This window comes from Pagrus pagrus, assembly GCF_965226575.1.
Source record: "Pagrus pagrus genome assembly, chromosome: 8".
NCBI classification, from domain to species: Eukaryota; Metazoa; Chordata; class Actinopteri; order Spariformes; family Sparidae; genus Pagrus; species Pagrus pagrus.
In genome coordinates this window covers 8,302,704-8,320,386 of record NC_140192.1, presented here as the reverse complement: position 1 = coordinate 8,320,386, position 17,683 = coordinate 8,302,704, and the positions used below count along the sequence as shown (strand labels likewise).

Below are 17,683 nucleotides of genomic sequence, written 5' to 3'. Positions count from 1 at the left end.
TACATAAGCTGAGTGTTAAAGTGCTATTCTGCAGGCTGCAGTGGTGAATAACAAGAAAATAGCCCTTATGAGAATGACATGTGAGAAATATGCTCGGCATTTGATATACTGGAGAGAGCGGTGATGCGCGGTCATCGGGGAACAAATTCTGTGCTGGGTTTTCCTAGTGTTGTACGAGGGAGGCCAGCATCTGTCTTCTCCTCTTTCTCTTAGTCTCTCTCAGTTTTAAAGTTGGAATTCAGCCTTCTTGAAATCAGATATCGAATGACAAGAGGACATTAGATCGGATTAGATTAAGATCATTAAGGGGGACGTGTTCAGAGAAAGTTATAAAATATGTGTGTGGAAGTTGCCTTTGAAACGCAGTAAGTGCGCACTACATTTTTTTATTTATTTATTTACATTTGAACTATTTATATGACAAGACTACAATTGCCCTAAATGAAAGGCTACATATGACAATGTCGGTCTGTCGGGTGCTCCACCACTGTTGGTCCAGATTGACATAACTTAAAAATGTTGACAGGGGTTGCTTTCAAATTATGTACAGACATTCATGGTCCCCAGAGGACGAATCCTAATGATTTTGATGATTCTCTGACTTTTCATGTAGCGCCATCAGCAGGCCAGGTTTGATTTTCCCTGTGAAGTATCTGCTCAATGGATTTGCACAAAAGTTGGCACAGATATTCATGGTACCCAGATGATGTATCCTCCTACTTTCCTCATCGCTTCCAAAAGGGGATGCTTTTTTTAAGGGGACCTGCTGACATTTCCATCCCTGATCATGGCGATCAAAAAAGGAATTTTAAGCCAAACCATGATGTTTTCCTAACCCCAACCAAGTGGTTGTTGTGCCTAAACCGAAGCATAAGCACAGTGCTGTGACAAGATAGAAATAGAAATAATTCAGCCTAAACAAACATAACGTTGCAACATAAAGGAATGTTCAGTTGAAACTTACCTGTGGTTTTGTAGAAACGCACTTAGCTAACATTTACTCTGGTGATTAGGTTAAGAAAAAAACAGCTCAGAGCCTCTCGTAGCTGCCCGTAGCTCGTAGCTAACATGCACTTGCATGCGAGCGCAGCTGGGTAGCGAAACAAAAAAGCAGAGAAGCTCAGATAACAACAAACACAGAGGGAGTGTGACTTCATTCTCTGCTCAGGACGCCATTGGTCCACATCTTTATATGGAAATAGTTATTGTATTAATGGTTAAAATCTCATACAGGCTACAGAACCTTTAATCTCAGCCTCAAAGAGTAGTTATATGGCTTTTCAACTTATGGTTGCATTCCAAAATGGACATATAACATTTTGGATCAGAACAACATATTCCACAGCCATGCATTCTTTCATTCATCCATGAAATGAGTGACTGTTCTCCATAAAAACTTTTTGTTCAACACATTTTCTTACACTCTACTACAGCTCTCCAGGAATCCTTTCAGAGAAAGAGGGAGAGAAGAAGAGCGAAGGAGACGGAGCAGCCTGGAGGTCCAGAACAGCGAGGGAACCACATCCAATTCTTAGAAACAGCTGACATGATTCACTATGCATTCAGCAGCTTTCAAAGGCTTCTGCTGCATGAGAGGTCCATCAGCGGAGCCAAAGATCGTATCTCTCTCATAGTCTGCTGAAGAAAGCTCAAGAAATTTGCCAAAATTATTATTACTGTTGGCTGTTGTCGCTGCATTCAGACAAACACGCCAAACGAAATGCTTATGTACAGTCATTTGTAGTATTTTACTCCCACAGCGCTTTATTTCTTCCATACGGTGCAGACTCAGTCCTCAAGCTTGAGATTCAAGACCTGAAACAAGTAGTTTAATTTCAGTGTAGTCAGAAAAGAGGAAATGTGCCTTTCCCAAGGATGGATAGAAAGAGAAAGTGAGTGAGAGACAATAAAGTAAAAGGTGTAATCAAGTCATTGAGAATAGGCAAAGAGAAGTTTGGGAGTGAAGACAGATGGAAAATGGAGGGAGGAAGAGAGTGAAGGGGGGTTAGAGGATGGTTGATGGTGGATGGGAGTAGCCGTATGAGAGTAATTATAATGACTGATGTTGTTTACTCCCATTTCCCCTCGCATCATTTATTCTGTGGAGGTGGAAAACCCACCCACTCTTTCTTTGTGTTACAGACGAGTGCTACGGAGCATTGCCAAGCCATGTCATAATCTTCCCCTCTTCCGCTAACACTGGAAGCATTTATCCTGCCCTCGGCTTCTCTCTTTCCACCCTCCTTCACTTCTACTCTGCTTCCATCAGGCTTCTCCCTTTTTTGTCTTTTCCTCTGCTTTCTATTTGCCGTTGTTTCTACCCGTGGCTCTCCCTGCTCCCTCTTTTCCGTTTCTTTTGTTTTCATTACTGCTGTGTTGACACGGCTGTGTGTGACTGCTGTGATTGGGCCAAGCACATGTAAGATGTTAGCATGATATACGGCCGTTTACACTGCAGATGACAAACTGAGGTTGGATGCTGTCATCCTTTCTTCCTTTTGTTTAATGTAGTCCTGGTGGCATGCATGCATGCACACACGCCAGATGAACACACACCACCCACCTCTTTGTTGAAACTATGCTGTTTGTATTTGCAGGCAAACATGCAACAATGTATGGAAACAGATGCGTCATCTTAAGACGCAGAAGGGGGGGCAGAGGAGGGTAAGAGAGAGACAGAAAGAAACCCGCAGCTAAATATTTTCATCTGTGTCTGGGAGTGTTGAGCGAATTTCTCGCTCGCTTCTGCAAAAGCCAAACAAAACTGGAGCATATGATTTCACATGTCTCTAACACTTCGGAGGACAGTTTTCAACTGCGGGTCATAAAGGAAACAAAAGGAGTACAAATGACTGAAAGTACAGTAAAAGTTGAGGAGGGTCTTTCCTTGTTGACGATGGTAAACACTTTGGAATTCGCTAATGATCTGCCCATTCACAAAGACGAGAGAAGAAAGATTGTTTTTTCTTCCATCTGTGCTTATTGATTCTGGCACCATGACAGATGCCTAATGAGAAACAGGGCTGGAGGAGAGCTCTGAGGACCCCAGAGGGACGCTCAGTCTGAATCAACGCACAGACACACGCACAGAAAACTTTACATGCAGATATGAGCGCACACATTCATGCCCGATGTGGATGCAAAGAAAAGATGCACATGTATACTGTATAGTAGAGAGAATGATAAAATAGATATTGTTGATACTCACTGACCTCTAACACTGACACTGTCTGACCGAAGCTCTTTAAAGTAATTTTTTTCCAGATGTGAATGAAGATTCAAGATTCAATACTTCATCGCTGTATCAACATGAGTCGTGCTAGGCTCACTTAGACGAAAAGGCTAAACAAATGGGAGATAAACCAGGCAGAGAATATGAAGAAAAAGTAGAATGGCACTCAGTAGAGTGCATACTGTAAATCCACCAAGGCCAAGCTGTCCCTTTTTGTACTCATTTTCATTAAGATTAATGCTTCATTCCCTGAAAAATGAACAAAAATGACAAAAAATCTTGCAATGTTAAAGAAAGTGAGGGAAAAAAATCCTGGATCCGCCCCTTTATCCAGATCCCCACCAAAAGTTAATGGTGTCTAGTATGGGCCGAGACCTATCTTCCATCCAAGCTTCGTGAAAAACCGTTTAGTTGCTTTTGCATAATCCTGCTGACAAACCAACCAACAAATGTACAGGAGTGAAAACAGTCTCCCTGGTGAAGGTATAAATCTAGCACATACAATAACCATAAAAAGACACAAAAACTGATTGCATTTGGCCGCTCCTGCTCTCAAATTGCTCTTTAAGTCGGCATTTCGGATTCAAAAAACTTGGAACGTTGCAAATTTCTGTTGATTAATTTACTTAATTAATTCTATTTAATCCAAGAGTCCATACAGTGAGGGCTGAAAACTGTAAAAGTATTACAGCAAAGTATGAAAAACTCACTTAATATAAATATTTCTTGCTTTCTTGACAGACTGGCCCCTAGACTAGGTCCGAGAGTACAACACTGACGCACAAATACTGTACACACACACACACACACACACACACACACACACACACACAGAAACATCTGAAACAGCTCAAATAAGCAGGAGTGCTGAGTTATTTTCTTTCATATCTTGATGCGTGTCATATATTTACTCAGATTATGAGGAGTATCTGTTTCGCCACTGATGAACTAATGCAAGCCTCTGGGTCTGTAAACCAACCCTCTCACACACACACACACACACACGCACGCTCAAACTTAAACAGAGACATGATTGGAGTCGAAGCTGTCGGAGAAGGATTTTAGAGCAGGAAGTGTGTAATTATCGTGGACAGAGGGGCAGATAGATGGATGTGTGTGTGTTTAACACCCCCCCTCAATTTCCCTGCAATCTACTGGACTAATAGAAAGCAGGTGTGTATGTTATGTGTGTGTGTGTGCATGCGTATGTGTGTTTCTGTGCATTGCATGTGATTGTATGAATACACATAGGTATATGTGAGTGATACAGTATGTCACGGTAAAAGCGGACACACAGTTCTGGTATCGGGTTATTGAACTTGGACGATGGATGAGTGACAGGAACAAAGTTGCGCTGGGGGCCGACTTACTGCTTTTTTCAGGTCAAGTGGAGCCATCAGGGGCCCAGTTTAGCCAAAAGTGGTTCTTGCATTTGAAATACTACGAACTGTGTCCTCTTTTTTGCTCTATTGTTCATTAAATTTGTAGTCTGAGAGTAATAATTCATACAATCTGTTCACTGCAATTGCAAATTTAGATACAATACTATTTGTCACAGAGTGTGGAAATGTTCTTTAGAGTCACAAGAAGTTTGTGCTTTTGCTTTATGGTCCCTAAAGCACGGTATAGGGCCCTGACACACCAGGCTGATGGTTGGCCAATGTCGGGGCTCCCAGTGACAACTGTGGCCCTAGTTGTTGCGTTGAGTTCCTCACCGTTGGCACTAGTCAGCCCTTGTCAGAGGCTTTTTGTCTGACTGAGTGTGTAGAGCCAGGGGTAAAGTCGGTGAGGGAAATCACTGTGATGTCATCTATTAAGCTCAGTTTTGTCATGGGTCGACTCCTGATACTGAACCTCTGCTGGTAGTCCGTCCATCCTGGTCCTCAGTCAGTGGTCCGGCCAATACCTGCTTCAGACCCTTAGTCATCCATCCCTGACAAATTTAAGACACATTTTTGTGAATGAATACTACCAGTAAGTTATTTTCTAATATGCTAGTGTAAGAGACAATTAAAAGTTTAGCTTAGCTTAGAGGTCAGATGTAACAGCTGGAGTTTTATTGTCAGTGATTTTCTTACTGACTGATTGCAAATGTGGAGTCTCAGCTGGTTCTCTTCTTACTGGTTGATTAGCAGACTGTGGCAGGCAGCTGTGTTATATGTAACCATCTGTAATCAGAGGGAGGACCAGATTAACCGGTGGAACCACACAACCACAGCCACACATACATGCAGTTAGAAAGCCTGTGTGTGCAAATCTGTCGTCTATTTTATATGTAAAATTCACATATAAAAGCTTGTGAAGAAATATAAACAGTTTCCTTATAGTGTTCGTGATTGTGCATGTGCAGTCCACAATAAAAGTGTGGTGTGGGTCTGTCTGTGTGTGTGCGTGCCGGTGTGTACAGGCTTATGCACGCGGTGCTGTTTCACATTGGTCACAGAAACTCTCTCCCTTTCTCAGCCAATCCCCAGCTTCCTCTCCAAGCAGTAAGGAAACATGTTTTAAAAATGCCTGGAATTGCCATAGAAAGTGTGACTGCATGTGTGTCTGTGGAATAAAAAGGGGAAAGGCTGCAATAAATATGTGTATTATTGTAAAGTTGTATGGTCCCGTGTATTCTACCTTTCCAGACATCTACGTGATTTGCTTATATGTGAAAGAAAAGGGTTATGTAAGATAAGATCTGTTCCTCCAGGCAGGATTTTACACACATCTTCTGTGACTGCTCACATCAGACATTATAAGGCAGCTCAGGCCGGGCAGGTCGTGATTTCCTTTTAAGGCTCCTCTGTGTTGCATTTTTATATTCTGCTTTCATATGTCTTATTCTGTCATTTTGGTTGAACGTGGTAACGGTGATAACACAGTCACGGAAACCAAAAAGACAAGTACAGACAGAGAGGATAATAACAATATAACATAAAACTAAAATAATACTTTGTGTGTCCTACCTTTAGTCACGAAACACCTAAGAGAGCAAGGGAATGGGCAATATCTTTCCTCCTTTGGACACTATGATTAAATTACATTTCCTTCTGAATATACTGTAACCTCAAGAGTCACCTGTTAGTCAGCTGTATTACTCAGTTTTGTACCTTGAACATGTTTCAATAAACTGGAGTTGTTGCTGTTGCTTATGATTTAACTGAAAAGGCTTTACACCCGTCAACAAGTGGATTTTCACTCCCACTACTCTACTTTATGCTGATCATAAAAAAACTGAAAAAAAAAAAAAAAAAAAGATGGATATGCCATTTGAAAAAAGAAAACAGAAGAGAAAGTAAATTTAGACCACCATTAAGTTTTAGGTTTGGCCCTCCAAGGAAAAAAGGTTTTGGCGCCCTTGTTTAAATGCTATCATTCTGGTTACTGTCTTTTCAAATTGACTTGTTTTCTGACATTTCTATCACGAACACTGTTCAGCTTCAAACCTTATCTGACATTAACTGCTGCCGAACTTAACAACCGACTTAAATCAACGCACACTCGAGCCAAACACACACAGATACACATGCACGCACACACGGGAAGACCCAAAAACATCTCCTATAAACTTCGTGTGAGAGACAAATCCATTTGTGAGGGAGAGCTGGCCCCTGTCTTGAGACACCTCTGACAGCTCTTCCTTTCTCCTCTGAAAAGTGCTCTTTCTCTCGCTCTCTCTCCCCTCTTCCTCCTCTCCATCTCTGTGCCCCTCTTCCTCTCTCCTAACAGCCAGACATTCAGAGCTAAGCCCAAACGGATCCGAAGATTTTTAACGGCACATTCCTCTGCTTTAATTTGAAAGTCTCCTTCCTTCTCCCCCCTCAGTCGCTTCAACTGTCCCCAGGCTGAGGGACTGCCGCTTCATCCACACAAACACCAGAAAATGACGTGTTGACTCAGACACATGAATGCATAAATGTTTTAAAGGCAGATGCTGGTTCAGAGTGACAGAGAAGTGTTTGATAGCTTTCATGGGGAGGTAGGGAAGAACAACTTTAATGAGGAAAAGGAGAAATGACAGTGACAAAGGGATGACAGAATTTTTTGCTAACACTATTCTTAGAGGATACATCATTGTGTGGTCAGAGAATGCAGAAAACGCTCATGCAAGACTGGCATAATAGACTTTTATTTTAAAGGATTTAGTGACATCTGGCAGATTGCAACCAACTGAACACCCCTCGCCTCAACCTCTCCTGCAGCAGGGACATGAAAGGCATTTTCTAGAGCCAGTGTTTGGTTTGTCTGTTCTGGGCAGTGCAACATAGTGAACTTCTATGGTTAACGATTTGCTCCCACTGTAGATAAAAAAGGGTCATTCTAAGGTAATGAAAACACAATGAGTCCTAATATGAGGCTGTTAGACACTAATGGAAACATAATTATGAACATTATATGACATTTCTGCCAATAGACGCAGCTGAATCCGACACGGGACCTTTGAAATGGCTAATGCACTCTCGATAACAGTAAACAGATGCTGCCACTCACTCGCATTCGTGATCCTTGATCAAATTCCTTATTTTTCATACTTGAGCAATTGTCAGGATTCAGAAACAAAACAATATGTCAGTGAAAACAAATACTGAGAAATAAAAAAAGGGATCACAAACCTTGCTGACAATACAGACATTTAGTGCTAAGACAAGATGGGTGGTACAGCTGCTTTGTTAGTAAAAGTGAACTACCAATCCAACCACACTGAATTTAAAAAGGTGTCATCACTTTGGCTCCATTTCATTGTTCAAGATGAGTTGAAGGCAACATATGCACCACTTCAACCAAAACTCCTCTTTTTGCACTTTGTGGCCGAAATGACGAGCTTTTTCATTAAATCAGCACAGAGGTGATAAGTGTGTGCTGTAATTGCTCTTTTTCATTGGAGTTCCTTTTTCATTGTCTGCCAACTGGTATTACACTGGCATTTTTCAGACTTTTTCTGAATTGGCCTGGATAGCATGGCCAGAATTAATGAGACACCTGATAAATCATGAAAATCGAAATGAATATTGCTTTAAATAATGGCCGGCCAAACCATATTTTCCATACTTTTTTTTTGGTATAAAGACACTTTCACAGTACAAACACATCCAAAGCTGCTCAACTTGAAATGGTGCTGCACTCAGCATTAAGGACAATTAGTTGAACTGTCTTTTTTTATCACTTAAATTTGCAACATCAGAAAACTGAGGGAGCAAGAATAATCTCTTTTGAGGGAATTTGTTTAATCTGAGCTGCACTGAGACAAATTTCTATCAACTTGTTTAAACTCAAATATGTACAAAAGTGTGGGTGTAAAAAGTTGAAATGGAAAAAGTAGGTTTTGTGGAACAGTTGATGTGCTTTGGGAAAACACCCAATTGGATGCAACAATCAAAAGACAAGGAGCATGCAAACAGAGCTTAATGCTGCTTATCGCAAAGTTTAAATTTTCCTCTTGTGGTAACCAGCAGGAGACACCACACACACGCACACAGCCGCCCAGGCCATCAAATGAAGCAGCATCAGTGTGTGTGGTGCTCTCAGACAGGCGTCAGGTCACGTAGGGCCACAGCGGCAGAGCCAGGTTGGTAATGGCTTTGGTCTGGACCAGAACTGGTAATAGGATTGGTCTGGATCAGAACTGAGAAATTTGTCAGCAGCTGTGCAGCTCCTGGTCTCAGTGAGCCCGGGATAAGCTCCAGAGGCTGATACCCAAGCTCCCCACCCGGCTCCATCACTCTCTGGCCAAACCACAAGGTCAAAAAACAACTATACTTCAAAAAATTAGCAATCATGTACTTTGCCTTTTTCCCCACATCTATTTACAGAACGGTTGGGGTAAGGATTTATAATTTTCAGATGTAAACTGGTAACAACTTCCAGCACCACAGTTTGGCCAGAAAGTGTCATTCAATGCTTTTTATGTTTGTCCTAAATGATCCAGCTGGACAAAATCAGATGGATAACAGCACCTGCAAATTCAAAATTACAAAAAACAAAGAAAAAAATCTCTGTAAATCTTATTAAATAAATACATCTATGCCTATCAGTAAATGTCGTCTTTGTGTTTTAATCTTTAATCTCTGCTGGTACAGTTGTCCAGTTGGCAATGTCAAATTTCTGGCTGTGATCAGGCCTCCAAGCATGAAAGCATACATGCAAACACACTGCACACACAGACATATGGACGAGTTGCTGCCCCACTGCGTGACAACCCGTCTCCTGGCTCTGTAATAATCACAGAGTAGCAGTACAGTAAAAACACACGTGGTTTACACTACATTTCTCCTAGCATCCATATGTGTGCCCATGCAAGCATGAGCATAGCAGCACACACGTACAGCCGCAAGGACAAACACACACATAGACACATGCATACACACACACACACACACACACACACACACACACACACACACACACACACACACACAAACACACAAAAACATCAGTGTGTGGGTTTCCACTTTGGGCATCAAACCACACTCTCTCAAGTTTTTGCCGTGGTTTTTCTTTCCTTCTCTCTCTCGTTTTTCGAGTATTGCCAGGGACCTTGTTCCAAACCCGTATGCTGATGTTTTTACAAGACTTAGACACACACACACACACACACACACACACACACACATAGAGCACCCTGCATGTGGAGAGACCTAGCCCTGGTTGACCTACATGTTGGCCCAGGCAGGCAGCCATGCAGGGTGGAGCTGATGGTGAACCTGGGCCAGCGCCTTATGATTTTAACTGCTGCCTTCACTGGACATTTACTGATGGAGACACCAACATAAATATGTTAACCTTGAGGCTCTTTCATCCGACGTCAGGAACAGTTTTGAAGTTTTTCATAAAATGTGTATGATTAAAGTTAAGTGCGTGTTTATGTGTGTGTGAGTCAGTTTCAGGTCAGCGATCTAAGTCACGCATTTTTACACTCAAAGCAGTTTTGAAACAGATTACAAATAAACTTGTATGAAAAAAGACAATCACACTGCGCACATTTTTGACATTATGTTTCATGACTTGTAAGCACTAAAATCCTTTTGAAGACAAGACAAATCTTTTGATTGTGAAACTTCTCCTTTTGGAATAACTTCACAAATATGTCATGATGATGCGAAGGACATGTTCTTTTCCATTTAAGCCCTATAAATTTAGATAAAAGCCTGATGGACTGTGCGAACAAATCTCAGAAAACTAAAAGTGACTTCTAACAGTTTTAAGCAGATGTGGTGGAATATCTTTAAAAGGAAAACTTCAGAAAATTAAAAAGAGTTGCATTACACTGACGTTTGTACCCACATTTTCCATGTTCTATTTGGGACGCTGATGACAAGCACCGAACTAGAAGGGGAATAGCACACGCACAATTACCGTATGTGCACACACCTGTATACACACACTCCCACCATCTCATGCAAACACATCCACAGACCCGGGCTTTCCTACCACAGAAATTCTGGTGTCTAATGTGGAGCCACAAGACATCTTTAAACACATTCCCTCGTCTAACAGGCTGCACTGCCTCACTGAAACACTCATACTGTGCACACATACAGCACATACCATGGCTTGTGTGGGTATATTGAGCAGTATTCAAGTGGTATAGGCACACATTAACAGCCATCACCACATCTGACCACACTCAGACACATGCACAAGGAGGCAGAAACAAAATGTGTGTGTGTGTGTGTGTGTGTGTGTGTGTGCTGTTCAAAGACACACCCACACTTACATGCATATAATCTCTTTCTCATGCAGGCACATATGCCCACAAGCACACACACACATGCACACGCACATGACATTACGTATGTTTAAACAACCGTTTCCTGGTGCAGTGTGCGGGGCTGCTCGGGGTCTGACTGGAGCCTCTGGGCGATTTGTCAGCTCGAGCCAAGCAGGCCGGGAACCCCTCAAAGTTTGCTTTGGGTTCCAGAGGGACACACTCCGGACCCCTGAATTCCTGGCCATGGTATGCACTCTGCTTCACCCTCTGGACCCTCACCCCTGAAATGTATGACACACACACTCACACAGATGAGAACATAAGCACACATATGCTGAGAGAAGGTGTAGATTTTCAAAAAGCACGTAACGCACACACACATAGACATACAGCATGGTCATTGTTCCAGGCATTCCTTATAACCCTCGAACCGCTAATGGGCTGGTGACAGCTTTATCTTAAAACCAGGCCAGCTAGATTAGTCAAACTGTTATTTTAATATTCCAACAAATTGAATGGAAATATGGATTTATTTGCCCCATTACAAATTCATGATTGTTTGGAAAACATGCACATGGAAGAGCTGTGGATCACTTTTAACTGGATTTCATTTTTTTGTCCACACCTTTCAAAATGATGATGCTATTTCTTTCAGAATGAGACAGTTTAATCAGATCATGTTGTTATTTGAATATTTGAAACAGTTTTAATGCTCATTTTCCACAGTATTGATACAACCGTACCAGCTGCAATTTCCTTGCTCTTTCTTCTCTCCAACAGTGAGTTGAAATAGGCCCGCCTCCACTCGATCATCTAAGTATGGTCAGAAGTAAATGAACAGAGATATGTTAATGTTTAACACACAGTACACATATATATTAATATATATATATATATATATAAATCCTTAAATTGTATACCCTGATTTTTGTCTCAATCTTACCGGGTGGTATCCAACATAGTATTGATATTTTTCAAGGTGCTGTATCTGGAGTTACACATTACAGTATTGTGACAACACTACTGTATGGACTTCCTGCCAATTTGTTAATCCCTGTTAAATCCTCAACAACAGGGAAAGGCAAATTCCAGTGAGTCATTTCCATAATTGATAAAATATTATTTTCAAATGAAAACTGCACTTTCAACCAATCAGTTTATACGTGTCACATATTCTGGACAATAATCTAGTAAATGTTTATTTAAATCATGTCTTACCACTTTTCCATTTGCCTCTTTTTTGAATAGAAAATGTGGCTATTTATTCACATGGGCTGTTTTTTTTATTTATATTGTTGTGATTCTGTTTTTGTTAAATTTCATCTGATGTCTATTTTGATTTATTCTTCTTATTTTTATATTATAAATAAATAAAATAAATATAAATTTATTTTATAAAAAAGTATTTTATATTGCCTTGTGTCTCTTTTGTCTTTTTTCTTAATGACAGCACTATTAATTAATGTTAAAAAGTGTATATTATTGAAAGATAAATAAATAACCTTACCTTGCATTGCTTTACATTTTGTTATCACTTTGTTTTTGCAGTGTACTGTTATTGTGACAAAAATGTTAACCAGGTCAGGAACAACAAATGATGTTGTGGTGGGAAATTAAAACAACAACAACAACAACAACAAAAAACAAACATTATTAACACTGGTACCGAATGTGTAAAATTAGCATTTACATTAGCGTTTTCCTGTTGTACCGTCCCAACAGCCATGATACTCAATTTCCCAGCATGCACTGCCAGGAGGACGTGCGTGGGGGACGCGCCTCTTAGCCAATAGCCTTCCTCCATACACGGAACTCCGACAGAAGAGGGAAGTTCGGATTGTTTAGCTACATCGCGGGATGAAAAGCTTGTCTTCTTGTCTGAAGACATTGAATGAATGGACACAGCTGACTTCTGCTCTCTGAAGATCTTAGTTTGATAGCTGTACGTCTTTGTTTACATGTAAGTCCACATTTAAAAGCTACTGTCGCTGGCATTTATACGACTATAACGTTATTAACATGCTAATAACAAGCTAGCATCTGGAATGACAGTACCTCCTCACAAGATGAATGAAACGCAGTTGTTTTCATGGAGTCGTAACGGCACTGGCTCATATACAGGAGTTGTAGTTTGTAGCCCCTTTGTTTCTTTACATTGAGCTGTTTGACACCAAGTGTGACTGCAGTAGAGTGGAGGAAACACTGGCATCCTGTGGTGACGTGAGGTTGTTGCACCCAAACCTAGATAGGTAAAGTCAGCGTGTGTGGGGAGACTGTCAGGTTTGCTTTGCATCACTTTAATGGTTACAAAGCCGAGTGTCTTTGTGTTTACATGTTCATGTGTTTCCAGGTGTTTATGATGGATACTGATACCTTCAGTATAGGTTGTATTAGTTGGATCATCATGCAGGAGGTTCTTGTTGAGGCTCCTGTTGCTGCAGATCCTCTGAAAGAGATCAGCTGTTTGTATCTTACTCTCTGTGTACCTTTGTTGTTTCTCCTTCAGAAAAAAATACATCCTTTCAAAGGTAAAGGTTATGCTTGATGCAGTTTGTTGATTAATTGATCAGGCAACTGATCTATAACTATTTTGATAATCGGTTAATCTTTTTTCAGGCAAAAATGCCCAATATTCTCTGGTTCAAGCTCCTTAGATGTGATGGTTTGCTGCTTTTCTCTGTTTTATGTGATTGTAAAGTGAATATCTTTGGGTCCTGGACAGTTGGCTGGATGAACAAGCAGTTTGGACATGCCACCTCGGCCATTGGGAAGTGATGATAAGGCTGAAGTATCTGGTTGATAAAGGGATTCGTTGATCTGCAACTATTTTGATGATTCATATGTAATTTCAGCAATTTAAAATTTTCAAACATTTTCTAGTTGCAGCTTCTCGAATGATGTTTTAATGCTATTTTTCTCTCGTATGATGCTAAACTGATTAACTTTGGGGCTTGGGCGGTTGATCAGATAAAACAAGCAAGGAAATTGGATTTTATGAAGTTATGTTATTGTGTTCATGATACTGGAATTTCTGCCTCTGATAACCTCGAAATTCAATACCACAAGGACAAATTTGACAACATAAAATTTAAGATTTTTATTAAAAAAGAAATATAACGAGGTGTTGTGTGTGTTATGTTGTGTGTCATTAACAACAGCATCTAAGTTAATTTACTTCTTGAGGAGGTGGGGCTATTGGCTGGATTTCCAAGAAACCTTGGATGGAGGACGGGTCTCAGCTCAGAACAGACCTCATTAAATTTTGTTTCGGATCCAGACAAAGGGACGGATCCAGGATTTTTTTCTCACTTTTTTGACATGTTTGTTCATTTCGACACATGGTTGCATGTGGACATATAATAAATTGTACATTGTAGAAGCAAAATGATGAAGAAATATTTAATTACAGCACTCAAAACTGTTCCTTTTATCACCATTAGTCACATTTAATCAAGGTGTCTTTAAATGTAACATACTAAAGCATACAGAAGTAAATTTGTAGAAAGTGATGTTTAACTGATTTGATTATACAGAAATAATGTCAACAATCTCATAATTGGAACAGCAAACTCACCCTTACCCAAAGTCCACAAACTTAGTTTAACAAATCTTCAAAGATAATATTTGACCAGTCACATCTCGTTCCTGCTCCAGGACGTTTTCAGCCGACGCCAGAGCTGCTGTGGAGTGTGTTTATGTGCACGTACATATTTTATGCCTGCTTAACATGCGTTTGCACTGAAACTTTATGTAAGTACAGTATATATGCCTGTGTCTACATGTAACTCTGTGTGTGTGAGATTGTGGAGATTGTGGGTGAGACTGTCTGCTTCTGAGGTATTCAACATGCAGTTCTTTTCCACCTCTGAGTTTCTGAAAACTGAGCCCCCAACACAAGTCAACAAGAGTCGTTTGTTCTTAATTTGGTCGGGCTTTTTTTTCCTCTGCGAAAATGAGTATTTATATATTCACATCAGCGAGCCATAGGGGCTTTCCAGCAGAGATGATGGCAAGACATTAAACAAATTGTGTGCAGCGAGGTGATCATAAAACACAACCCTGTGGTGTCTCACACAGGCCTGTCATTATGGCAAAAAAGAACAAATAGACAAACACTCACGCCATTTTCAGACTATATACAGACACGAAACACTTCCTAACACGCACCCATGTGATCTGCCCCCCACGTTTTTCTCTCCATCATCATAAAAGGTGAAGAATGTTTATTCCTCAGTAGGCCTTCATGAGTGTGTGACATGGCTTGATCGCCCAGAGCTTAAAAGTTTGATTGTTTGATTGTGGTAATAAGAGCTTAGCATAACTCGATTAACACACAATGCTGCAGTTTATGTCCTACTTATTATTACTCACAATTATTAATGTATTATCCACTTCTTCTCTAATTGAACATGGGGCCACACATGCACAGTATGAAGCAAAGCCCCACGTTGGTAGGCTTATATTATTGGCTGATGTTGGTATATACAGATTTGTATCAGTGTATATTTGGCAGATGTTCAGGACAGAAATTGAATTTTTTAATCACATTTTTATGCTATTATTTATGGTTGGTTACAATTTACTCCATAGTCCTTCTTTAAATGTTTGCAAAGCTGATGTTTTTAGAACATTTTTAAATCTACATTGTTTACTAACATGATTACAAGCAGGGTTTCAATGTCCAGGACAAATAGAAGTCCATTCAAATATTTTTTGCATTTATTGAGCTTTAAAAAAAAAATCATGTGATTTACAGTAATAGATACACTGATGGTGGTGGCTGCCATGCAAGGTGCTGACCAGCACATCAGGAGCTCAGTATCCTGCACAAGGTGGGCACTTTGATATACAGACCAAGGGGGAACTGAACCAGCGATCTTCCGATAACAAGACACTGGCTCTACCCTTGAGCCACAGCTGTCCCGGACTTGTTCTATACTTGCCTTTAGCCATTTAGCCATTGTATCCATATTCCTGCTGATTATTGTATTTGTCAAAAATCTTGTAGTGTTATTATTTTGTGAAAATACCAACAATATTGTTTTTATATCAATATCAAGGTATTTGGACAAAAGAATAATGTGATATTTGATTGAGTTGTCCAGTCCTTACATTTATGATGTGCTTTTTTAAGGTCATATTACCCAGTCTTTGTTTGCCCTTTTGCTTTATTTCTTTGTTGTTATTGCTGACAGCTATTCAACAGTGGTATAGCTCAAAACTGGCAGGATTAGTGTGCATGCATGTGCATCTTGTGCATGTGTCCATAATGCACCTTTAATGGTGTTGGTTATTTGTTAGAGACCCACCTCTGCTGTAAAACACGTACCAAAAAATCCTTCTTTTTTTTCTTTTTTTTTTTGGCATGTTGATTTGGTACATTGAAATATTATCTGAGGTAAAGATTTCAATGTAAAAATGTTGACATTGACCAATAGTTAAGTAAAAGTAAAGTAAAGATGATTAAGAACAGATGATAATACTTGTGTGTGGGTAATCCTTGACAATGGCCTTTTTCTTTGTCATGCTAAAGATCCAAAGTACATCCACCTGGCCAAGCAGCAGAATGTCTCAGCTGCAGCCAGTGATCCAGCTGCAATCAATGGCAGAGCCCCTGTTGAACATCCAGGAGATGCAGTTCTGGCTGGACAAAGCAGTGGCTTGGGGCCAGGCTGACAGCCCAGACACTCAGAAAGACACCTGCCTGCACTTAAACAGACTAAGGGATTTACTCCAGCAGCTCCTCGTACATATGAACAACATGGTAAGCTATTGTGGAAAAACTCTGTACACTAAGATTTATATTCCTGACAGATTTGTATAGTTCTGGTTCTACATTTTATTTTCCAGATGCCTGTTACAGCTAATAAAATGGTCAGTACCCACTAAGAGGCCTGTTTTACAGGCTCGACACACCTTACCTAATGAAATAAATTAACAGTTAATCAATTAGGCTACACAGCCATCTGATAAATGAAGCATGAAGTTAATTCAAACGCCAGTACGTCTAGCACACACACACACCCACACACAAACATGCACACGCTCACGCTTTGTCCAAGCCTGGGCATGAAAAGTCAGTCCAGCGTTGGTTTGGTCCTGCTAACAGAGGCCGCTCTGTGCTGTGCAGAGGCCGTGTATGTCTGGCTGGCAGTTCTGCAGTGTTGAGTTAGTCAGGTAATAGCCGCATTGGGACCTCCAGCGCTAACCTAATGTATCCCTATATCAGGTCCAGCAAATTGGGGAAGGGGGCAGAGGACAGGAGGGGTGCAGGTCTGTGAGATTTCAGTGTTGCTACGACCTTGCCTCCTCCTTCCAACTTTTGCGCCTTAGCACTCTCTGCCTCGCTGCTTTTTATAACTGATTTTCTCTCACATTTTTCTTTCACCTAATATCCCTCTTTTTCTCACGTAAGAAATCTTTTTCGTGTCAGCCTTACAGTCGTGGTTCTCTTGCAGGTTTTAATTTGTGATTCAGCCCGGTCCATGTGTTTTACAGTAAAACTCTGGTGACGGTTAGAATTGCTCTCAGTGTCAGTCTTACTTTCTCTGAACTCCGGCAACTTTTCATGTATTTTTATAGATGAGAACATTGACTGGCTATTAATTTTATCTGTCTGTCTCCTTCTCAGCTAGCGTCATTCTGGGTATATGTCATGCAGAGGTGTCAGCGTCTGTAGGATGATGGAGCGGATACAAAGAATGGGAAAAGAATGGTATAGATTAATTGGGTTGAAATCCTTTTTACTGGCAGTG

At 40.6% G+C, this 17,683-nt stretch overlaps 1 protein-coding gene across 2 annotated transcripts in view; it reads left to right on the top strand.

Moving 5' to 3' along the window:
- The first annotated feature begins 12,760 nt into the window (after positions 1-12,760).
- The window catches only part of fancc (FA complementation group C), a 29,815-nt gene continuing 24,892 nt past the window's right edge, over positions 12,761-17,683 (top strand). For both annotated transcript variants that reach the window (XM_084360842.1, XM_084360841.1), the window contains exons 1-2: positions 12,761-12,888; positions 16,462-16,692. In XM_084360842.1, the coding sequence (XP_084216968.1) occupies positions 16,495-16,692 (198 nt within the window). In that variant the 5' untranslated portion in view covers positions 12,761-12,888; positions 16,462-16,494. The remainder of the gene's footprint in view (positions 12,889-16,461; positions 16,693-17,683) is intronic.